Genomic DNA, 25,754 nt, shown 5'->3' on the forward strand with positions numbered 1-25,754 from the left:
TTTATTTTAAAATTGAACAATTTATTATGAGCCAAACAAAATTACAATGTATGTCTCCTTCACGTAGTACAATTTATGAATCACTTATACATCATATTAAATAACTGAAAACTCGAATTTACAAATTAAAGATTAGTACTATAAATACTCTTATACTTAATTAATTAATGTCCTTATATCTAGGTGAACCAGTCAAATGTGCATTTTCTTTAACCATTACAATGTAGATAACAATATTTTTATACACACTGACTATTAATATTTTGCGAACATGATTACTTGTACCTAGTTTTATAATATATATTGCATTATACAGTCTGAAGATATTTTCTATAATTAAAAACACTATGAATTCTTTATGCACTCACATTAAGCATAGCCTTGATGTTTTAGAATCAAGAATTTTAAAACCATACTTAAAATTTTATTCTTGAATTCAGTCAAACAATTTACATTTTGCAATAGTAGGGATTATCTCGCACCCTGCTTTACTTTTTCTTGCTGCTCTTGTTGTTTCTTTAGTTGTTTCTCCCTCATTCGTTCTGCATCTCTAAAACAATAAAAACAGTACTCACGTAATATAATACAATTTGAAATTAATTATTTTGAAGTCTCTGAATCTTCTTACCATTCAAAAATCCTATTAAAACGAATCTAACGTTATCTAGCTTTTTAACGTAATTCTCAATGATAATTAAATTAAGTACAGATAATATGTGTATATAACCTAAAATTTTATATTGCTTTGTAATTATTACATTTTGTATGTCCAAAGATTTATATCATATAATATGGCATGATGGTGTTGAAAATACTTTCATAAATATCAAAAATATATGAGCGTACAAAAATATTTTAATACATATTAAATACTGTTACCGTGCTTTTCGTTGTTCTAATGAAAGACCCTTATTGCTGTCTTGTTCAGCTGCAGACTTTTTAACAGTCTTTTTCATATTTTTGGCTCGTGCTAACTCTCGCTGATTTCCACCTATATAAAAATGTGTAATATAATTGCGTCAATTGTGAATAAAAGTTAGTCTAAGTAGTAGAATTTAACTGTAATTTAACATGAACAAAGATTTAAGCAATAGAAATGAAATTACATTTTAATGCCTTATATTAAGGCATAAAGTAGTAAATTATAATAAAAATATAATAGTATATTCGCGGCAAAAGTACACAATAAATAACAAATATGAGATAATATTATAACCATAAACTCGAATTAGGAATTTTCTAGAAGTGTCAGTTTGAGCAAAACCTTCCAAAACCTAAGTACTACATTGAAATAATTATGTAAATTGTACAAAATGTGTATTCCTCGGCAAGAAATTGTTAAGATAACGAAATATAAAATAAAATCTCTTACAATTCGTAAAAAAATGCAAATGTAACAGAACAATGTAAGAGGGATAAATTCTTTAGACACGAAGGATTATGATAAAGCAAAATTATACATATTTATTAGAAATTATTCCTTTTACAAGTAAACAGAAAAAATGTAAACAATCAATTATAACTCACGCTGAAATATTGTATTTTCAATCTTTAAAATACATATTCATAAATGGCAGATACAAAGTATACACTGTTCCAAGTTTCCCCTGTTCTTTTATGGCAGTTTCGTATATGTTCGTATAAACAGTAATGCAAGTTACTTACGGGTCATTCTTTCAGTTCTTGACCTCCGATAAGCAAGTACTTAAAAGTTTGGCCCGATTAAGTGACGCGAAAAAGCACGTCCGTACAGCTATATTCCCTTTACGATCGTTGACTAATTTCTAAACTAAAATAAATCTTGCGTCGTCTCGGTTGACGAATATCGATGTAAATGCCATCTATACCTTGAATTGATCTTTTCTGACATTTTAAAAGTACAAAGCAGTTATCGCTTAATACGTAAATATAGCTAATAAAATGAGAATAAGATCTCAAATATACATAAATAGTATTTTTATAAATACGTAATTGGACAATAAATGTTGGACATCCTTTTCTAATTAGTTGTCAGTGATAAACAATAAAGTTTTATAACCTCTGTAATCTTACACTTTAGGTCTAGAATATATTTATATTGAAATATTAATTGTTATAAAAGAAGTTGTAGTTTTGGATCTCACTTATTTAACTCAATAATGATATTATTTGAAGTATGAAAAATGTGGTTATATTTTAACGTTATTTTAATAGTTAATAGCCATCATTATTAATTCTAATAAAATGCAACAGAAGCTTTTTCTTTTCAAATAAAGTGACGTTGAAAATATTGAAAATTTATTTAATAAAGCAAGATATATATATATAAAAGATATAACGAACATTTTTCAATATTAAACTATGGACGTTGAATTTTAAATCGTTTGATAAGATTTGCCATAGAAATAAAAAAGAAACTTAAATTTTATCAATTTTGTTACCTTTGCCATGGTATTAAAATGTTTGAAATACCGCATATACCTTTATTATCATAATATCAATTGTTTAGAAAACTTATATTTCAATATATTGAAAAATAATTATAGTATATTTCTGAGTTATGATAATATAATAATATTTGTTAATGTACATGTTATAATATAAATGTCAATATGTTAATATCTTAATTATAGAAATTATATAAACTATCTTTCATAATAGATATTTGAGACTAAATATCATGTTTTCATATGGAAAATGCGGAGAATGTTTGCATCCAGTATATATTATCAAATTGTTAGCTGTTAAAAATATTCTGTGTAATTTTTACCCCAGTACAATACTGGATACAAAAGCATAGATATTCTTAAATATTCATAACATTAATGACAAATTTTTAATTTACTGGCAATTATCCATAATACCTATCCATAATACATATGTATTATTTTCCAACATAAAGAAGTAATAACACATGAATGTATTATGAATGTAAACAAATGATTATTAAAAGATTTAGAGGTCATAGTTCTATAGTAATATATTAGTTTTTGAAGATACATGACAGTAAAATACCTAGAAGGATTTTATAAGTCTATCATAGGAACAGAGCATAAAATATTGTTATTTTAACAAGGATATGTTTACAAAATGCAGGCGTACTTTGTCAACTACTTAGTTTTACCCTTATGGTACTTAAGAATAAGAATATTAAAAAAAAAATAATTTTGCATTGTTAAAGGAATGCTGTTTTAAGCGCGTTCTTTTTTCTATTTGGTGATGGTATTAATGTTACGATAGAATAAATTGTGAAAACTGTATGAATAAAAGTCATATTTACAAGTGGTTGGTTATGTACTTTTTACTGTTATAATATTTCATATGTTAAGCTTCAAACGAAGCATTCTTTGATTACTTTATTAAGGAAGAATAGGAGTACTATCTATTTATGTTTGTTTGTGTGGATAAGAGTGTTTAGGATTAACAACAGTAGTACAATTATTCTATTGAAAGCCGATTTCATCACTATATGTACCATATGAGTGTCTTACGACATAGTTTACTATTTAGATCATTGATACTATTCGATAAAAGATCTTATTATATTGTCATAGAATTCTTATGATAAATGTACGAAACATTAGAAATGCAAGGAAATGACAGATGAGATGTGTATAATGATACTGCTTATAAAGTACATACTTTAAGATAGATTTTTATCTGTGTTATTCTAAAAGTTATAGAAATATTTATTTTTAAAAGAAAAGAAGGGTTAACGCATGTACAGGTTAAGTCTCCCAACGTGACGTAACTCGTAAATTAATTATTCGCTGTACAAAAAAATGTTTCGAGTAAAAGCTGTATGTATTACCATGGTACTACTTTCCAGAATAACAGTATTGTAATTGTTTTGTTATTATTTGTTTTTTTTTTCATCAAAATATGATGGTCACCTTCAGCTTTTTAGATAGAATGCTTAACGTTTCTTCTCGAATTCGGATGAAGCATCAAACTTTACGTAAAAAAGTATTATACATGATAGAGTCTAAGATTAATCATTATCGAGATATTCTCAAATTAATCATTTTAAAAGATATAAACTGAACAACACAGAGTTCTTGTTGACATCGTGAAATCAACGATCAATTGTACATGTATACTACTCTGGCTGAGTCACGGGACATTTATTATAGACATAGATAAATGTAGTTATTACAAAAGAAAATCAATAGTTTTTAATTGCGTGTATTATAAGGGACGCTAAGTTATATTATATTTTGAAGGGTTTTGTTAAAAACCTATTTTATTAAAACTTATGTTTAAAATTAGCAAATGTTTCGTCACTCATGGCGGGAGTGTATAGAGAATATTTCAAGTAATTGAGGTGAAACTTCAGGAGCATGCTGTACTCATCAAAACAAGGAAAAACATTTGAATAAATATGAATCCGAATATCATTAGTAGACTGCGAATATTTATATAATTTTATATTTTTATGAACATAATTAGAGAAATGGAATCTAAATAGAAATTTGTTTCGTCTACTAAGTATCATAATAAGTGCTTCACTTTAAATATTTTATTTTATGTATTTTTTCATATTATATGCATCCTGTAGTTATTTAAAATCTTTCCCTAAAATCCATAAACATCCGCAATCTAATCATTTCGGAATTATAGGATATTTTCAACTGTAAGTCAGTGACTGCACAAGAAAGATTATTGCGTAAAGAAATTTTCCCGACATGTATGCACCTAATTAGTAATGTGTTCAGTGTCATACATCAACGACTATATCGAACATTGGAAGGTAATTTTCGAGATTGTGAAGAATTGATATCCGCGATATCATCATCAACTCTCAGAACCTGTCGAAGAATAGCATCCTAAGAAGGTACTGTTAGTCCGGTCACGATATGGAAAACTATGTATATGCATATAAATTACCAATTGTTTCCTTATCATATAACATTTCTAAATAGATGATATTCCACTGATAAAAACCTCTTATAATTCCGATATTAAAAACATTCAGATCCATGTTTATTAAGACATTTTTGCTTTTTTGCTCCTGAAGTTTAACCTTAACCTTTTGGAACACTGCATATTCTAGCTTGGTCGTTCGAGCAACTAACGTTCATATATTAACACTTTGACTGCCACGTTGGTCATATATGACCGGCCACCGTTTCTCCTGTGACGCCACGGTGGTCATTGATGACCGGAGCGCTTGAACTTCTTACAATTGTAAAAATTGAATGAAAATTGACAGTTAGGGCATTTTGAATATAACGGATAAATAGAAGATACTTTGAAATAAAAAGTGCCCCATTGGACAATTGAACATTTTTATTAAAACATCGATAAAAAAAAATGAGAACAAATCTTGCATCTAACGGTGCATTGTGTTTGCATCCATATCTTTGAGGGGTAATCTACGCATATTATTATAAACACACCTTAAAAGATAATCGTAAATGCTGTTTTATTATTATATAATTGATGCTAGAAGTGTGAACATACCTTACTATTATAAATAGGATGAGCAAATACTGTTTACTAATATCTTCTACACGTTCCAACAATATATTCTGGACGTTTTGCTTACGACAAAATAACAAATGCGAATGGTTTGTTGAAATAAACGAAGCCTCGTTATAATACGTCGCTATCAACAGTTACAAGGCGCCACGGTGGTCATCCGTGACCACCAATAAGATAAACGGTCCATTGGGGAAGAATGTTGTCTTATATCATCAATTTATTATTATTTTGCCATTATATGCTTTGAATAATAAAAATACTCCCGTGGTGTCCTGAGCGAAACATGTGATTTCGGCGTGGCAGTCAAAGTGTTAACAGTATATATTCACACTAGGTGTAATTGTTCTGTTTAGATTTTTCGTTCCTTGTGAGGAACTCCCCAGTGGTGGACGTGGTTATTCTATATTTTCGACTTCTTTTTTCGCGTAGAATCACCCCCTTTCCGCTTGTACCACCAGTTACCAACCACCCTGTATATATAAAATATCCATAGTATAATAAATAAATTTTACAATATTTAACTGTTTTAGCGCCACGCAACGCGAACGCGTTGTTCGCGTACTGTGGTGAACTGTGTCGCGATGTTTGGTTAGGATCATCAATTCGCAACGCGCTCGGTTCCGAATGTAGCTCGTCGCGAGTCATATCAGAGCTTGCTCTCGTAATTACTTTTTTTCAAATAATCGTAAACCACCTGCATAAGCGAAAAAAGGAATTTCTCGCAAATAAATGAACGAAGCGCTATCGCACTGCGTGGCACAATCCGACACGAATTCTTTTAAAAAACCCTGGCACTAAAACGGTTAATGGATAAAACAATTTTCTACGTAAGTCCTATCTTTTTAATTCTATTCGTAAAGACGTATGGACTTGCGTAAATATTCGTAGTTTACCTATTACATTAGAAATCTCAGATATGTCCAATTAAAGGGTAATTCATACTACGTCACACATACATTAGCTCAATTATAATATTTTATACTTTACACGATTCATCGTACCTAGCTATCTTAAAAGTGAAATTGAGATATCCATTTCTCTCTTATCTTAACGTCGTTTTAGCGTTAAATATCATACGTGCCACATTTTGCCATTTAAATATCGTACTGCCACAATTTAAACAAATTTCCAGAGTTTACAAGTGTAGTACAGTTATGAAGTTTGGCTCTCGTGGCAAACTATTGTAATATTCACATAAAACATAATTCATGTTCAGGATAAAAAGGAAAAGAGGAGAACACGTGGAGGACTTGTGTAAGACGTTTGATCGTGAAATTTATTAAATGTTATTGCTTGTTGTTGAAATCGTCGAATATATTTAAAATAATAAATTAGTATACAGGTTATATTCGCTGAGACGCTCGTACAGTGTATAAGTCGTAAAATAGGATCGTTAATGACTAAAGATCGCTGATCATTCGTTGATAACTGGTTGATAACTGATCGACAACTGACTGTAACTCTTCCTTGCGATCGCGTCAGTTTATTTATACTGGCCGGGGGAGAGTCGGAAAATTCAAATTCGTCTTTGTTCGACGGTTGCACGTAGCGGCGACATTGTTTTACTTGGAGTTTATTTATTCTTATATTACGTGTATCCTAACGATCTTGATACTCCGAGGCAAAACAACAACATGATTTGAATTGTCCTCTAACTCATGTGCCGCTACCTAACAGCCTAAAACAAATAACGCGCACGGAGAATTATTATATTACTTAACTTTTTGCATATTTATGAATTCACTAACTTGTGTTTCCACTGTAACTTGTAGAAGCAGCTTTTCTTGCCTCTTGTCCTACAGCCTGTAATTATACTTCTTCGAAGAGCTTAATACCAGTAGATGTATCGTTTCAAACAATTTTATATTCATATGGAAGCGAGACCCAAAACTGGCAACTTTCTATTGTTTCACTATATGTGAAAATAAATTAATATTTTACGAAATAACGTAACAAACATGTAATAATTTTTAATGTTACCTAATTAGTTACTTACTCGTAAAATTATTTTAAATTATTTATGGATATCGCAATATGCAATGCTTGGAATGTTTAAAATGTAAGCTACCCGATTGTAATTTGAGCTACAGTTTTATTTTATTGATTTCGATATCTGTATTTAAAAACACGTTTGAAACATTTGCTCAAGAGTCACGACATAGTAAGTAAGCTTCATGAGAACGGCTACTTATGCTTACGCATTGACAATGAAAAATTATTCTTCCGTTCCGTAAAATGTATAGTCTGCATAGAAATGGAAGCAAAATATTAGCCAGCACTCATACGCTGTTTAGCTTTAAAAGCTTTTAATCCGATTCTACTAATCGTATTTTATCATGTAATTCTTTTACAGCATATATTGTTTTATAATTAACTTCCATCGGCTGTTTTGTTATTTTTGAAAAATACCATATCACGATACCGAATAATATGGAATTACTAGAATTTCTATTTTATTCTTATTTAGACTTTTAAATGATATTGTAATCTGTTTACTAATATTTACTATTTCTTCGTACTTACTTTGTAAATATGTACGGTATGACGTTTATCGTATAAAATTAGCCGTACATACTGAGTACAAGGCCCGATATACACATTTTCATATAAGCAAATTTTCACACAAATGAAACACCAAATATAATAAACCGTTACATAAACTTAACTAATATAGGAATACAAATAATTCTCGATGAGAATTGCGAGACGAATATAATTCGTCTATACAATGTGTAACTTTTCCAGTATAAAAGAATGCACAGGTAACTTTAACTTTTTCGCTTTTGTACACTTTATTTTCATTTAAAGACACCATAAATTGGCATAGATCAGAAAATGCAATTTCATTTTGCATTGTAAAAATGTGAAGATTGTTTCAACATAATAACAGAAGTTATTACTCCTGATTAAATCGTTTAAATTAATTTAAATTAATCCATCTTTATTGTTTATTTAATTCGACGGCGTACCACCGTATTTATCGTAGAATATTGGCTCCAATTAAATATTAAATTTCGTATCATTGAGTAGTACTTTCATACGGCTATGAAAACTTGACACATATTTTGGAAATGAAATGTAGAATTTGATTAAAAAAAAAAAAAAAAAAAGACGCTTCATTGGAAAATAAAGATACGTGCCAATGCTGAATACGTTTTGTAGCCACTGTACATTGGATATTAATTAGTTCTTCGTTTAATAACATTACGGAGAAACATGTTGAAATTTATTTTTCTCTGAACGTCTTTTAATGGCCCATCTGAAAATTGTGAAATTTATATATTCCGATGTTAATAACACATTATTCTTTTCTATTTTGTATTGACTTAGAAATACAGGAAATAATAATATACATTAATTCACTATTATTTTATATAAATATTATAATATATATAATGTATTATATACAAACAATAATTAATTATTATTACTATCATCTCTGCTATTATCAATATTTTCATTGTGTTTGTACAACAATTATAGTAAAAGAAAAAAGTCAAACAAAACGTAAAAGTAAGAGAGAAGACGAGAAAGAAGAATGACGTAGGAGGAGTGGAAAAGCAATGTGGTTTATAGAGTTCCACAAAGAGTGAGGAGCAAAGAGAAACGCAGAGGAGAGGAAACGGGCTATTGCGCCATCAGGAAGTGGCTCACCACTTACACGAGTGTAGTTAACCATACTCCAACATAGAGGTTTGTTCTCGTTCTACGACAGGCGGACAAACTTAACGCATTGAAATAAAGATAGAGTATAGATAGTGGTCAAGAGTGATGCGATGAGAAGGACAGCGAATCATAGGAATAGTAATTTTACTCTGCATACACTGTCACCCATAAGCATCCGAACACTTTGGTCCATTTGTAACAACAGTATTTGAATTTGATCAAAGTGCACAAATTAACGATGAAGTAATAATTAGAAAACAGCACTTGGTATTTTTTTTATGGAATCAGCAGGTTATTAGTTTAAATTGCCTGCTAAAAGACGTGCGTACATATATGTACAATGCTATACATATACTTGGTAATCGAATATCATTACTTCGACATCAGAAATCTATATCGATTTAGAAGTTTGACATATAATTCAGAAATTAAAGAGTCTGAACATAGAGAGCTTGCCAAATACATGATAAGATATATCGACAAGTTTTGGCAGCTATATACGAGTTACAAAGTTTTATAATTGTATTGTTTGCCTTTAAAAATTGATTTAATCCTGTAATAATATTTTATCGTACGCAGCTACGATGATCATAATAGACAAATATCCAGGCACTTTTAAACGTTAATTTACATATGAACATTGACCATCAACTTTACTTTTAAAACTATGTATAATACCTCAAATGTTATTTTCTGAAACTTGGATAAGTAGTATAAATTTGCTTTCGTATGCTTTCGTATGCTTTTGTATCAGAATGTCTTCTAATATTTATGCAGTCTGGTGTATCAAAAACATCTTTTTTCATTATTTCAGTAGATGTGCTTCCTTCCTTCTCACAAATTCTCGATTTCTATTATACCTGGAACATTTATTCGCGCGCGAACGCCCAACTTGCATATTTGTTTGTTTTTCGTCAATAATTCACTTATTTACTTGTATCATTTACCTAACTTACTTGTAATTCCTAATAGAACAACAAAAATGATAAAAACATAAAATATTTTATAAAACAGTGGAAATTTCTTAATTGAAATTAAAATATCGAAGCCAATTTACTCTATCGATAACAAATTAGCTTCTTTCGTCGATGGTACAATAATTGAGAATGATACTAAATATAGCGTAAAATATATTACATACCTAATGTAATATTTAGGACAATCGTACTAATAACTGTTATAATATTTATAAGAGATGTGAAACATGTAATTTTGATCTTGTTTTACTACTGACTAAGAAAATATATTTAATTATTAAATGTTTAATGTATTTTTCAATAATGAATGGATAATGTATTTGTGTAAAATATGTGATACAATTCATTATATTTATAACTCCTCCGATTACTGAAAAATTATAATATGCCATTTAATTGTATCGTACATACATATGCATACATATATGCACTTGTTACGTAGATAAGGCATGTAAACAGAATAAGCTTTTTAATAACTATATTCATTAAATATTCTTTATCATGGGAGGAAAGCAAATTTAAACACTTATTGTCTCTCCGATTGTAATTTATTGTAATTTAAGTAACATAATATATATGTTATATAATATATAACAGTATATCATATTTAAAAATATCAATGATATAGATAATTAATAAAACGTAAATAAATATAATACTGTACGAATAAACAGTATTACCTACTTTATAACTTTTACGTTTATTATTTTCATAACGAAAAACATTTCTTAGACAAATATCTTCAACTTATTTGTATCTGTTTTAAACAGATGCCGATGAATTAGTAATCAAATTTTATTCATCATTTATATTCTTATTGTCAGATTTCCCTATTTATTCATCTATCAACTACAAATAAACCGTTATCACAAATCTTTATAAAAATGATCAACGTGCTTATTATTTAAGATTGGGCGCGTGTATAGCTTAGCACGATACTGTTTAAAATCCATTCACAGAATGAACGTACCGCCTTGTATTCTGTTCATGTACTCACTCAGTAGTGTCATGGAGGTAACATGGCCGAAGAGACGCGCCTAGTTCGCGTTGAAGAAAGACTAAAGATTAAAATCGGTACGAAAGCTTGTTAAAAACATCGTTTACTAAGAATGTGAAACTCCAACGAATTCTATCATGTGTTGATATTACAAGGATATTGTTATTTGAAGAAGTTCGAGGTGCTATTATACGCGTGCTACTTGTTTGGGACCCGTTTGTCACCCAGCTCGACTTCTTCGATTATTCGATTTTACTATTTCAATGAAAAATATAATATTATAAGTCATTTGATCATTTCATGTATGAACTTGACAAATCTGTTGTACAATCATATGGTAGTGATATCTCTGCTAAACTTTAATGATCAACACACGTAAGCGTACATTTTCGACTCCCACGCACCGTTGTCCCTGTGCGAATATATGCTTCTAGTTAGTTAACACTGAAAAGATTTGATTATACTTATTGATATCATAGAAGATCACTTTTTAATATAAAAATATTAATCAAATTCGTCATACATGATCAGCAATTATAAATTTCCTCCTTTTATTATTTCTATCTTAAATATATCAAGAATTATTGTTGTTTTGCTTATGACATAGTTTTTATACACGTTAGTATGACAGTATAAATTTAAGAAAACAAAATATAGCGTTTTATGTCTACATCCATTATGTCTTGGAACGAAATAACTTGACTTTACTATGCAAAAATGATATTCTTTTTGAGTAGGCCAAATATAAATATTTCCTTAGTATCTTTTCAATTTATTATTAATTACTTATGTATCTTTTCCAATTTTATGCATTTCTTGATATACGATTATTTTTATTAATTATTATAATACATTACTTACAAGTTGGACTTTTTTTTATTAATATACAATAAGATGTATGAATTTTGTAGTGATATATTGCTAAATAAGCTTAATATCATTAATTACTTAAATTAATCAGATCTATAAATCTATTTTATAAATTTTGTTCTCATTATTTGTTAATCGTTAAAAATCTACTAATCAATTGTTATTAATATCTAATTGTTTAAATATTTCACTGCTGATTATTAAAAAAATTAATTTAACAAGATTCTTGTCAATTAATTTTGTAAGAACATAATTTCTTAGATATTGCAGTAGAGTTTATATTTTTTTGTTTTTATGGAAATAGAAAAATTCCATTTACTTTGTAAGTGAGAAATTAGTTAACTCTATTAATTTATAAATAATAAATATCTTGTTTATTAAAAAGTACTTGGTCAATTATATTTAGGTGAGGTAAAAAATTTACAAAGCAGAAGCCATGGATCTCCTGGTGCAAGGGACGTGTATTGTGTATTATCTCTCGATCAAGAAGAAATATTTAGAACAACAACAATGGAAAGAACTCTCAAGTAAATTTTACTTGCTTTTTTCTTAGAAATTGATGTATATATATATGTATATATATATATATACACATATGTCCTATTGAATTTTTCAGCAAGTAGCTAATTTAAGCATTTCTGTTTTAATATAGTCCATTTTTTGGAGAAGAATTTCAATTTGAAGTACCTAGAAAATTTCGTTATCTTGGCATTTATGTTTATGATCGTGATAGACATTTAAAGCAAGATAAAATTTTGGGTAAGGTAGCAATAAAAAGAGAAGATTTAGCAACGTATCATAATAAGGAACATTGGTTTCCCTTGAGACTAGTTGATGCTGATTCTGAAGTGCAAGGTAAAGCACATTTGGAACTTGCCCTTCAACCTCAAATTGGATACGCTCAACCTAAACTTACAGTAAGGTAATTCAGTTCATTAAATAGTTGTAAAACAAATATTATTAAATGCTGTTACATTGAGTATATAATTGCTAGGTGTATGCGTACGTTCGCGTGTGTATGTATATGTGTGTTTGTATGTGTGTTTATATAAAATTCTGTTTCATAGATAATAATGTTTGGAATAGAATAAGTTACTCTATAATTATATACCGAGATGAAATTTCTAATGATAATAACCATAATTGTTTCTTATAGGATAATAGAATGTAGTGAATTAACTGTTAAAAATAGTGGTTGTGATCCATTTGCAACTGTTACGGTTAACTATAGTAATGGTAAACAAGTATTAAAACGCACAAAAATTAAAAAAAAAACGATATCTCCATACTTTAATGAAACATTTGTTTTTGAGGTAAAATTAACTAATTTACGAAATATCTATTTATTTTACCATCATTTAATTATATTCCAGCTGTACAAAATTGTGTGCCATTTGAATAATTATTTATATCTTAAATTTTATTCATAGCCAGAAATAACAGAATCCAAAGAGAAGGATATTACTCATTATCCTCTTGAACGTGGAGAAGTGGGTGAGGTTGTCGTAGGTTTATGGCATGCATCTTCTGGTATGGGAGAGCAACCAGCTTTTCTTGGTGAAGTTAGAGTTACTTTAAAAGGACTACAAAAGCAACCGACTAATACAACAACTGCATGGTAATTTTTATATTTATTTTCAGATAAATGATTTTTATTGGTAGCTTTTTTAAATTTCTTCAGTTAAAAAATTTTATAAAATTTTACAAGATTTTATAACAATAAATTATCATTATTATGATGTCACCATCTTTAGATATTTTCGTTAACAGGTACTTTTTACAACCGCGACAAGTAAAACATCGCCCAAATAAAATTTCGAATAGTTCTACATCACCTGGTGCAGTTCCAGGCTTGGGATCTCTGCGGTTAAAAATACATTATACAGCAGATCATGTTTTTCAATCAGCGATGTATGATATATTAAGGAATTTGCTGTTACAAAGTGTCAATATTCAACCAATAACATCGTCCGCTGTTTATATTTTGGGAGAAATTGTGGCAAGTAAAATGGAAGCTGCTCAACCATTGGTTAGGGTATTAGTACACTATGGACAATTGGTTTCTGTAATGAGAGCTTTAGCTAGTCATGAAATTTCTAAATTAACGTAAGTATATCAGTTATACGCAGTCTTAATTTTAATAGTTTATATATAATATTCATATTTTACTATATAATATTCTATAATTTACTATATATATTATATAATTCATAAAAGTCATTATTATATAATATATATATATAAAGTGTCCATTGTAGCAGTTGTTTTGATTTTTCAAACACTACAGATAACTACGGATAGAAAGATATGAACAGAAATTAGTGAGCTTTTGATCAGTAATAAAGGACAATGTTAAAACATTCTTACTGTGATAAAAAATTAAAGACTAATTCGAAAATCGGATAAAGTTGCTTATGTTAAGTGTAATAACGGATAATATCTATACCACTGGGTGGCTTGAATCTTTTATTTGAGAAATAGTATTTTAACAATTTTCGTGCAGTGTATTTTGTTATTGATAGAATGCTAATTAATTTTAGTTCATAACATTTTTTTGTTAGATTATTGAACGTATTTGGAGAAGCTATTAAGATGTACCTTGCGTATTTATATACAGAATGTTCCAAAACATGGATATAACATCAATATACTAGCATGAAAAATATATGTCCAATATTACTTCGTTCTCACGTTACATTTGTGTTTTTGCTATGCCAGTTACCTACTTTCATAGATATTATTCAAAGTAAGTACCTTTGGCTCAAATAAGGCTCTATACTTGTTACCTACACAACTCTTACATCCTACACATCTTACACAACTCTACCTGTTCAGAATTGACAAGTACTGTTTGGATTTACTGAAAACTGTCTTCAATATGGTGTCAAAGTATCTTAATATTGTCCATTGGTTCGTTATAAACAGAAGGTAACTTACAAATAAAACTGGCTGTAACTCAGAAACATTATATTGAACATATGTTTCATTTCTTTTCTATTCTTGTATATCGAATTTATCACTAAATTTATTTTTGTACCCGCATGTTTCGAAGCATTCTGTAATAATGTCACATACATCCGATAGAAATATCATATATATTATTCATATACATAATGTAATTTATGATTTTTATTAAAGTGACCCAACAACAATATTTCGTGGTAATACGTTAGTAAGTAAAATGATGGATGAAGGTATGAGATTAGCAGGTCTTCACTATTTACATAGTACGCTTAGACCAGCTATGGAACAAGTATTCTTAGAAAAAAAGACATGCGAAATAGATCCAACAAGAGTAAAGGATGCAAATACAATTCAAACCAATTTAGCGAATTTAAAGGTATATAAAATACAAATTTAATTTTCCTTATCATTTTATTATTGTATTAAACAATATGAACAACGTTAGGCTTTATTTTTTTATAATTTAATAGGAATATGTTGAGAGGGTATTTACTGCTATTACAACATCTGGTGTACGATGTCCACCATTAATGTGCGAAATGTTCTGGTGTTTAAGAGAACTTGCAGCGACACATTTCCCAAAAAATAAGGAAGTAAGATATTCAGTCATCAGTGGATTTATTTTTTTACGATTTTTTGCACCTGCAATATTGGGTCCAAGATTATTTGATATTACTACTGAACAAATTGTAAGACTGTCATTGAAAAAAAAAGAAAAACAACAATATTGATTTATAGTGAAATTAAGATATATTATTATTTATTCTAGGATTCTCAAACTAATAGAACGTTAACATTAATTTCTAAAACAATTCAGAGTCTAGGAAACTTAGTAAGTTGTAGAGGTGGAGCTGGTAGCGTTTGTAAAGAAGAATATATGGAATGCGTGTATAGGTACATTAGGAATAAATGCATTTTGGAATTTAGTTTATAAATAAATAGATTTTTATTATTTAAATATTACTTTTTCAGAGAATTTTACACAGAAAGACATATACAAGCAGTTAAGCAATTTTTAGAATTGATATCAACTAGTAGCAACAGTGGTATTGCAAAACAACGAACAAGCACTCAGCAAGAACAACCAATTGTATTGAAAGAAGGGTATGTCTAATGATTTTTTATATTAGCATATTGTATTAATATACTTTATTTATATTACATCTATTACTTTTATTCTTTCTTATCATATACTTGAAAAATGAACATTTTAAGCTCGATGCAGACGAGCGAATTTTGCTACACAAGCATTTCTTGGACGTTTCATTAATATACTGAATTACACAAGAAAGCGCAGACGAGTGGGCAGATCCAAATGACGGCAAATGAAAATTAATTATCTCGATCCTTTTTTGTGTTGCTAGAACATTTACGAGTATTGTGACATTCAGGCGAGCGGGTAATAGCTGCGAAGAGCTACATATTTGCGCAGTTTTTAAGCGAATAAATCCGCTTGTCCGCATCGGGCAAATACTTAAAAATAATTATAATAATTATGATAAAAATTAAAAATTTATAAATGTATCGTCCATATATTACTTCCTTATCTATTCGTTTAATATTAATTTTAACAAGGCAAGTTAAATAACAATATTCTTTTGTTCACATAAATATAATTATTGCTAATAAAAAGCATTTATAATAGAATATATTTTCTCTTCATGCATACTGCTGATTGTAAGAAGAGGTTTGTAATAGTACCTTATCTCTGGCCTGTAATTTTCGCATAGTATAAATTTGTCATTATTGTTGCTTAATTACAGAGTAATGATTAAAAGGGCACAAGGTAGAAAACGATTTGGTCGGAAAAATTTTAAACAAAGATACTTTAGGCTTACTACACAGGATCTAACCTATTCAAAAACGAAAGGTGAATGAATACATTGATCTTTGAAAATATTGTATCTTTGAAGAATTAACCTTATTATTTTGAGCTCTATCAAATTATGTTTGATAACACATTTCACAGGTAAAGAACCTTTATGTAAAATACCGCTTGAAGAAATATTAGCTGTTGAAAAACTTCAAGAAGATTCTTTTAAGATGAAAAACATGTTTCAAATTATTCAATCACAAAGGGCATTATATGTTCAAGCAGGAAATTGCGTAGAAGAAAAAGAATGGATTGATATTTTAACAAAAATTTGTCGTACAAACAGCAATCGATTAGAAAAATATCATCCAAGTGCATATATTAATGGTCATTGGCTTTGGTACGTTATTTAATATAATTTGAATCAATATACCTTTCGATCATTAATAAATATTGCTTATAGTTGTAAAGCAGTAGCAGAAACTGCTCTAGGATGCAGCGAAGTATCACCAGGAATGGAAGCTGGATTGCGTATGGTTCTAGATCCAGATAGAGATTTGCAGCGAATACATTCTTTAATATTTACGAATATGCCGCGACTTGAAACTTTAATGAATGCGTGTGAATGTCAAGCTGTTTATGGGGCTAATGACATGTGTATTTTACCAGGAGGTGGGTCTCCTATAGAAGATGTGCCCTCTTGTTTTAAAACTTTAACTGCATTAAGAGAAGCTGCATATGCTTTACAGCACGAGCATAGAGCCTACTTTAGAAGATTGGCGCGCGATACTAAATATGGAAGCAAGTAAGTTTATTAAAATAATATATTCTTTGATATTAGAACAATAATACACATTAGACAGTTAATGTGACATTTTCTAATTTCCATTTCACTATGATAATTGAACTGTATTATTTGTGTATATAATATATAGTATGATATATTTAAAAAATTATTATAACTGTAGGCAAGCTCCAATTGGTGATGATAATTACCTTCATTTAGCTGCTAGAGCTGGATTTGAAAGTCAATTAACGAAACGTGCTTATGAAATAGACAGTTTAAATCAACACTATGTAGAAACAGATCACTGCTATGACAGCGGATTTTCCAGGCGAATAGAGGATCAACGATCATACGATGAAACATTTAGAAAACGTCTAGATTCTGGCTCGATACATCGTAGGTATGAGAACGAAAATAATTTAGTACGACGATATGAAAGCACTACTGATACTATTAGAAGTATCCAAAATGATCTCAACACATTTGATCATAGTTTAAATAATACATTTAGGACAGATAATTCTGAAAAAAATGTAAATTTAGAAAACAATAGAATTTTAGATAGTTCCAGTTTTTTAGCAACAGATGGAATTACTATTTCTAATACATTATCAAGAAAGTTTAATAGCTATGACCATACCAAAATATTAAAGGAATGCACAATAACAAAGTTCAAAGGTGACAAACCTGATATATCTTGTAATTCTTTGAATGAGCATACTAATTAATTCATTTAAATTTTGAAGATGAAAACATGTTCCTATAAAGTTTTCTAAGATATTGTCTCATATGTTCATGTTATATTAAAGGCACACTGTAGTCTTTAAATTCATTAAAATCATACAAGATTATATTTCTTGCAGTAGTATACAGTATATGGAGTTTAAGTGTATATAACAGTAATCTTCAAGCTGTTAAATTTTGGAACAGAAAAATATTTTAAACTTTCAATGCTTTGAAAAGATTGAAACAACATTTAAATGAAATGAAAAATCGCATCGTTTAGAAAGTTATTTCTTATATATTAAGTCAAAATATAAATATTTCATAATTATTTAAAATTATTTACAAAAATAGTTTTAAGCACAATTGGCACAAAATGTTTGTTAGACAGTAACATAAGAAGAAATCAGATTTCGTACTATGCATTGATTGTTGAAAGGTTAAATGAAGTTAAAGTGTTTACTATTGTTCCAATATGTTGGGTGAGTCATTGTTAGATTTTAAGTTCTTGTTTTGTTTTAATGACATGATAAAATGATCTAAAACAGAAATTATTCATATTTAAAAGTTATTTTTATATAACTGTTCAGAACCAATATATCAATATCAATGACCAATTTAAATTAGTTCAAGATCTCCTAAACTAAAGATAAAGTCTTCATTCTAAATATAATATGTATATAACTATCAAGATTGTAATTTAATTTTAAAAGATTTGTATTATCTATTTCTTCTTCAATTTAAATCTTCTATTCAAGATTTTAATTTAATTCTCAGACCCTTGAATCTCACTTCACTTATACTCTTCCACCTTTATATCTTTCTGTTACTAGAAGTACCTCACAGTACAGACCAAAACTTATTGAAATTCTTGCTCAAAATCAGTACGAATAAAAATAATCACAGAGTACTGTTGAAAATTTTAAACATTAACCATGTGTTTTTGAAAAAAATATTCTGGTCAGCATTGCAATTTTATGAAGAGTCAAAAGATCTGTTGCTTGTTGTGTAGTTTAACATGGTATGTCAGCTGAATATGTTTTGTTTATGTTCTCGAGAATTTACATTTATATACACTCTATTTACATTTTAAAGTTAAGTGAATTTTCCGCTAAGCTAGAAAAATCTCGTGGCATTTTCCATTAATTCATTTAAAAAAAAAAAAAAGGGAAAAATGTGAATCTCCTCCAAAAACACCAAAGTCAAGTTCTCACCAAATCACGTCTTTATTATTGATTTCAAATCTTTTACATCCTTTTAAAGTACAAACCAAAATGCCAGCTCTTACTAGTACTTTATCTTGCAGTAAACGTGTGATCCAATAATTTCTTCTCAATCAATCCTCTAGAAAAGGGTTAAGTATTCCAGTGCAGCTTATTTGGATTGCAGTAAGCGTACATGTAAACAAGACAAGATATGTTCCATCCTTAATGATAAATGCATTAGTAATTAGTACAAAAAATACATTTATGACATATAGTTCAATTATACATAGTTTCAAATATCGTATACAAGCACAATTTTACACACATGTAATGTTGCTGAATTTTGAAGTTTAATTTACATAAGAACAACATCGAGTTTCCATCATATTATGACAGAATTTTGACAATTTCTAATCTGCATTATATTAAATTGTATTAGACAAGAGACTTTCTTAATTCAAATTTCATCTATTATATCATGTTTAAATATTTCGAAGTTACTAACAGTTTTGTTTGCAACTACATTTTATTCTGTGATAAGGAGAGTTTTAACATATTGTTGGTTCAATATCGTAATTTAATATCAATAAAATGTCAAATAATTGTTTTAAAAGTGGGCCAGCTTGTCTCTAGCGTAAATAAGTAAGATAGAAAACAATTACATAGTTAATTTTTTGGAATATATTCTTCTTTCAATGGTACATTTTCTTGTTTCTTATTAAAATCGTTTTGTTTCCAAACTATTAATTTAGGTTACTTTTATCGTAAATTAATCCTGAATATTCAATTGTTTCGTTACATTAGTGTACTTATTTACTAAAAAGTCTCCCCCCATTTGTGCATGTTGTAAAAATAGATACAGATGGCGAATAATTTGTTAGATATTAATAAATACAATTGAAAATGCCTAACGTTCATTGTTGAATGTCTTATCTTAATTACTATAAATATTTGCATTTGCACTAAACAGTGACTGTTATGCCATGATTAAGCGGGTCTGTATATTTTAGGACTTCTTATTTTCAAATCAATTCAAATTCGATCACTCTGACTTCTTTTTGTAAAGAATAGACACTGACTAGCTAACTAACGGTTTTAATCAACTACATTTGCATTAATTACATTAATTATTTAAATTTTTGTATAAAAACATTTACCTGTTTTCTTTTTCACTTTATTGTTTATTTATTTGTATTAGATCAATTATAATAATATGATTTACATTATTTAAACAGATCTTCAGCATTAAACATCTCTTCTTTTGATTTTTAATTAGTACAGGTGATATAAGTAATATAAAAATAGTATAAATCAATTGGAAAAGTAAATATATAATTATATTTTAAAGGTTGGCTATAATGTAGTAAAACTATTAGTATGAATAATACAGAAAAGTTGATATATTAGCAACAAACGTCAGAGCAGCCTTACTACAACTATATCTGGGAATAAGAAAGAATAAACTCAGTAGACACAAGTTGAACATTACAAATCAAACACAGCATGAGCATACTCAACTTATTCTCTACAAATTAAATGTTTTTATTGACAAGTTAAAGGAGGAATGATAAAATATTCTCCACACCAACATATTCTCTCTCTTTCTCTCCCTCTGTATTACTTTATTTTAAAATATGCATTGTTTCGAATTGATTGAAACGACTTTTTAATTGAAAATATACATATAAGGAAATATAAATATAATAGAAGAGTAACTTATGTGAAACTGTACTTAAGTACTGCATTAAAATCGCTAGGCGAATTAAAATTGAAGCAATTTTTAAACTAAATTTAAAACATAAATATAAAAATATAATATAAAAATTTTATTGATAGGAGTCTATTTGTGAAAAATAATAAAATTGTTCCGTAAAAATCCAGAATTTACCTAATTATGTCCAATATGACTTATGTATGATTAAGCATTCTCGAGTTTCTCTTACAAGATACGTCATTTAAATGATAACTACTAATTTTTATAAATATTTTGTATGACATTGTTCTTTAAAAAATATTTAATACGACACATTCTATTTTTTCTGCAGAAATGAAAATGTTGTTACATTCTCTTATCGAAGATGAGAACATTTCTCTGAATATCTTGAACTACTGAATGCAGAAAAATAATTTAAAATATATTTCTTGATAAAAATATTGAGTGATAAAAACAGCTTGTTAAAACATTTTATTTCTCCTTAGTTTGTTTCTCCTTCTTTTCTTAATTGTAATTCTTCTTATAAATTGTGAATTCCTGAATATAATTACAAACAAAAATATTCAAATAAATATTAGAATTGTAACAATATGCTCATTATTTGAATGTGAACATCATATGTTATGTTTTCGTGTGCTTCAAAGTTTTATATTTCAGGCAACGATTCATGTGATTTGTATTTGGAATTACCTTCTGTATAATAAGAATTGTCAGAGCTACAAAAATTTATGCTACTAGTCATGATTTTTGAAGTCATTAAGGACAGTTTAAAGATTTTAAATAATTATAATTGTTTACATTATTTCCCTTCGTTTGCCGTTCATTTTAGGTTTGCTATGAATATTACAGATATAGACAACTTATGACCAACTTATGTCCTGATAGGAGAACTTCTAATCATTCTATTTCTCGCCTATTTACTATGCCTACGAGATTTTTTACTACACTCTAATAGGTAACCCTTTCATGGAATCAGTGCTCATGATAAATATCTTTTACTCATGCTTATAGTAGTATTAAAAATTTAATTAAAATCACTGAATGTCACTTAAATGATGTTCATTGTTAAAATAAAGTTATTGTATGACTTGGTTTCTAGAATCATCCTGAATGCTTATTTATTCTTCCTTGAGACTAACAAACGAAAGTTAGTACTATTATCTTATTATTTACTCTTGTTATAAAATTTTTAAAAAACTTTATTTAATTAATTCACTAAAATCATTTCATTAATATAACTTAAAGAATGTTAACGTCTGAAGCATATGATGACTACATTCTTTAAAATCATATTACATACTCTCTCACAAGAAAGTAACATTCAACAAATATCAATTTAATCATTAAATTATTTCCTAATACTTATGCACATATGTAAAATGTCAAATATACATTGCAATCATATCAAAATTATATTTTATACAATTATTTTTTTTATTAATGAAACATCTTTTCCTTCAATACTCTCCATATATATCTATAACGTTTCTTTTGTACAAAATATATGCCTCGTTTATTATTGATAATTATTAATTATTAATACTTGTATCTTGATATTATTTTACAAAATATTTAATATAAATAGATTTCCACTCAATCAGAGATGTTCATAAATTAAGTTTTAGCATAGCTGATATTATAAACGAAAAATATTTGTTAAAAAAATATGTGAAAATATAAAACAAGGCACAATGAAATACGTTTTTTACAACAATATTTCAAAAGAAAATTTGCAAATGCAATGAACCATAAGATTATATTTGTTAATTACAACGCTGGAATAGTAAAAACGTATTATTTTAATTTAGAAAATTTATCTTAGAAGTAATATCGTAGTGCTGAAACATATGACCATGAGCGTAAACAAAAATGAGCAAATGAAATTTTCATTAATATAATTTTGCATGAAAATTAAATTGTTTGTCATTGAGACCAACAAAACTATTTACTGTTCTTACTTAAAATGACTCACCCCGTATATTTTAAACTGATCAAATCTAGCAATATTTTATAGTAGATGTGCAATTACACATAATTCTACAGTAAATGATAATATAATAATAATAATAATAATAATATCAAATGTGTAGTAATATAGTAATAACTAAGCAATTGCTAAATGCATTGCTAAATCGCATGCTGATTGTTAAATGCAAATTGCTTTTGCAAGTGTATAACTTCACAAAATTAATTACAATAATTTCCCAATCAGATAAGCTGTTGTTGTTAGATTAAAATTAATATCTAATATCAAACATAAAATAAATTAACTCAATCTTTTTTTTATTAAACAGAACATCATTTTATATGATAAAAATATTTTTTATACAAACAATGTATTTTCAAACATATTTGAATGTTAACAAAACACTTAAACTAAATATACTGTAAGATCCTATTTTATATGCTGTTGACTCTCCTTCAAGGGGTTTTTTTTTTATTTATGTGTGCGTTTTCATCGAATTAATTGCATAAGTTCTATAATGGCTTAATTATTAATAGAAATATGCAATGAGCAATATTTCAAGGAGTGTTTAAATTACTTCTATAGTTTGTTATCATGCACTACAAGGTATGACATTTCACATCAATAAAAACTTTTTTTATTTATTTATTTATGTTTTATTCTTAAAAGAAAAAAGAAAAAAAAGTAGAAATATATATATCTATAAGTATGATAGCGAACTGTATTTTATCGGTAGAGTAAATCAGCAATCTCATTATTAGAGAAATATTATATTATGACCAATATTCATTAAGACATTTGCATATGTACAATATATTTTTAATTGATCTATTGTTTCGTTTATATTTTTATAAAATTATAGTACTTCTATTTTATGTTATGCTTTTAACAATTAATAGTATTTGTATAATTTTAATTTCTAAATGCTTGTGAAAATAAGCAAAACATATGTAGTCTTCGAATATTAGGAAAACATAATATTAGGTAATAATAATTTTTATACACTGAAATCAAATAATACAATACAGTATCAAATATAAAATCAATACAAGTAGTATTTAATTTGTACATAGTGGCATTATAAATAGTGTTTTAGCGACGATATGCAAATTTGCCTTTGTATCTTAATGTAATTTATTAAAGGAAAATATGTATAAAATTATAAATTATATATATATATATTATATATAATTATATTAACATATTTTGTTAAACTTTATAAAATTTTTGATCTAATTTATTCTTTTTCCTTTTTTTTTTAATGTATATGATTTGTAAAACAGATGTATATCTCTTGCATTTATTCTTGTAAAGATGTCCCTACATTTGAAATATAGGAAATGGATGTATAGGGTGTCTCAGGAGAAATCCATACAACTTTACTAATATGTTTAGTAGGTTATTCTGAATCAAGATGATCGTATAAAGTTTTCATACAGATTTTCATCTATTATTGATTTATTTAAAAAGAAAAATTCTGCACATTTACAATGCATTTCTTGGCTTGCTTCACTTTTATATTCTACAGCTGATGTTCAGCATGTTATCCTTGTAATGTACATAGCTGCTGTATCTGCAATATTTAATTTTTAATACTGTTATTTGCATTGGATATGTATTGTATCGGTTGTCTGAAATTGTGATTTCATGTAATCGCAAGGGGAGAAATCCAGTGGACTTAAATTAGGTGATTGGGGTGGCCATAAGATTGGTTCATATTATCCTATCCATCTTTGAAGGAAATGCATATTTAAAAATACATATTTACATAAATATAAAATCTAGAGACAGAGTGAACTCACTAGTCACCAATAGTTATGATCTTATACTGATACTTGATATACAGAGTAAACAAAATTGACATCAAAACAGAGCTAAAAATTCCTAAGATGTGTGATCTTTTTAAATTACAAATTAACATGCTGATAAAGTTAAATTTTCTTCTGGTACACCTTGTATACTATCTATTTTAAATAAATGAAAAGAATTTCCTTACATACATTTGTTGTTAATATATTTTTATACATATAAAGTTTGTAAATAGTTATTACTATACTTTAATGACTTAAAATTGTAGTTTTGTCTATATATGTTTCAATAGTTATTAATATTTAAACATTTAATAAGGTTGCTAAGTTTATAATTATAAAATATTCTTATGTGGATATAAATAAGACTGCTCTCTTAATAAAATTTTATTTATGCCCTATTCAATTTGTTAAGTGTTATAACTGATCAATATTATTCATTGTTATAAAAAATACATATAATTGTGATAATCTTATATAATTTACTCCTTTGAGAGTACAAAACTTATAATCAACATTCTGTAACAAATATTTTGGCCTTTCTCAAATTACATTATTTAAAAAGATATATACTACACATTTTAATAGATGCAAAGAAATTTCTTTTCAAAGAACATACTCATAGAACATAATAATTACATAGTAATCATTAAACATTTAATAAAATAGTTTTATAAAATTATACGAAAAATAAGATTTTCTCTTATTACTTGAAATTATTTATAGTTAATAAACATGTTTAGAAAAAGAAATGATCGTTCCTTTTTCTTTTTTTTACAAAATTAACCAAATAATTAAGAG

At 27.6% G+C, this 25,754-nt stretch overlaps 1 protein-coding gene and 1 long non-coding RNA gene across 6 annotated transcripts; one reads left to right on the plus strand and one right to left on the minus strand.

Annotated features, from left to right (window-relative positions):
* LOC138178788 (uncharacterized) lies at positions 1-1,665 on the minus strand. Its single transcript, XR_011172802.1, has 4 exons — positions 1,528-1,665; positions 880-991; positions 629-727; positions 1-550 (listed from the first exon to the last, which is right to left on the minus strand). It is a non-coding gene; the product is annotated as an uncharacterized LOC138178788 (long non-coding RNA).
* Positions 1,666-11,096: 9,431 nt separating this feature from the next.
* On the plus strand, positions 11,097-20,371 carry RasGAP1 (Ras GTPase activating protein 1). Of its 5 annotated transcripts, XM_069112332.1 has the most exons (16): positions 11,097-11,180; positions 12,380-12,500; positions 12,626-12,895; positions 13,130-13,286; positions 13,404-13,591; positions 13,744-14,079; positions 15,112-15,313; positions 15,408-15,626; positions 15,707-15,831; positions 15,910-16,041; positions 16,583-16,624; positions 16,701-16,807; positions 16,907-17,150; positions 17,214-17,422; positions 17,500-17,555; positions 17,719-17,801. In XM_069112332.1, the coding sequence occupies exons 1-15, from the start codon at positions 11,126-11,128 to the stop codon at positions 17,508-17,510; spliced, it is 2,418 nt and encodes an 805-aa protein (XP_068968433.1). In that variant the 5' UTR covers positions 11,097-11,125; the 3' UTR covers positions 17,511-17,555; positions 17,719-17,801. The 5 variants fall into 5 exon arrangements, with proteins under 5 accessions (XP_068968433.1, XP_068968429.1, XP_068968432.1 ...); XM_069112328.1 differs by having other exon boundaries at positions 17,214-17,555; positions 17,719-20,371; XM_069112331.1 differs by having other exon boundaries at positions 15,408-15,530; positions 17,214-17,555; positions 17,719-20,371.
* Positions 20,372-25,754: the final 5,383 nt, after the last annotated feature.

This window comes from Bombus flavifrons, chromosome 4 (genome assembly GCF_040668555.2).
Source record: "Bombus flavifrons isolate JBK064 chromosome 4, iyBomFlav1_principal, whole genome shotgun sequence".
NCBI lineage: Eukaryota > Metazoa > Arthropoda > Insecta > Hymenoptera > Apidae > Bombus > Bombus flavifrons.

Excerpts from the sequence above, each read along its gene's own strand:
- RasGAP1 (XM_069112328.1), top strand. The coding sequence starts at position 11,126 with ATGGCCGAAGAGACGCGCCTAGTTCGCGTTGAAGAAAGACTAAAGATT. Across the intron at positions 16,625-16,700 it reads ACTGCTGATTGTAAGAAGAG|AGTAATGATTAAAAGGGCAC; the intron begins GTTTGTAATAGT and ends GCTTAATTACAG. Across the intron at positions 16,808-16,906 it reads AACCTATTCAAAAACGAAAG|GTAAAGAACCTTTATGTAAA; the intron begins GTGAATGAATAC and ends CACATTTCACAG.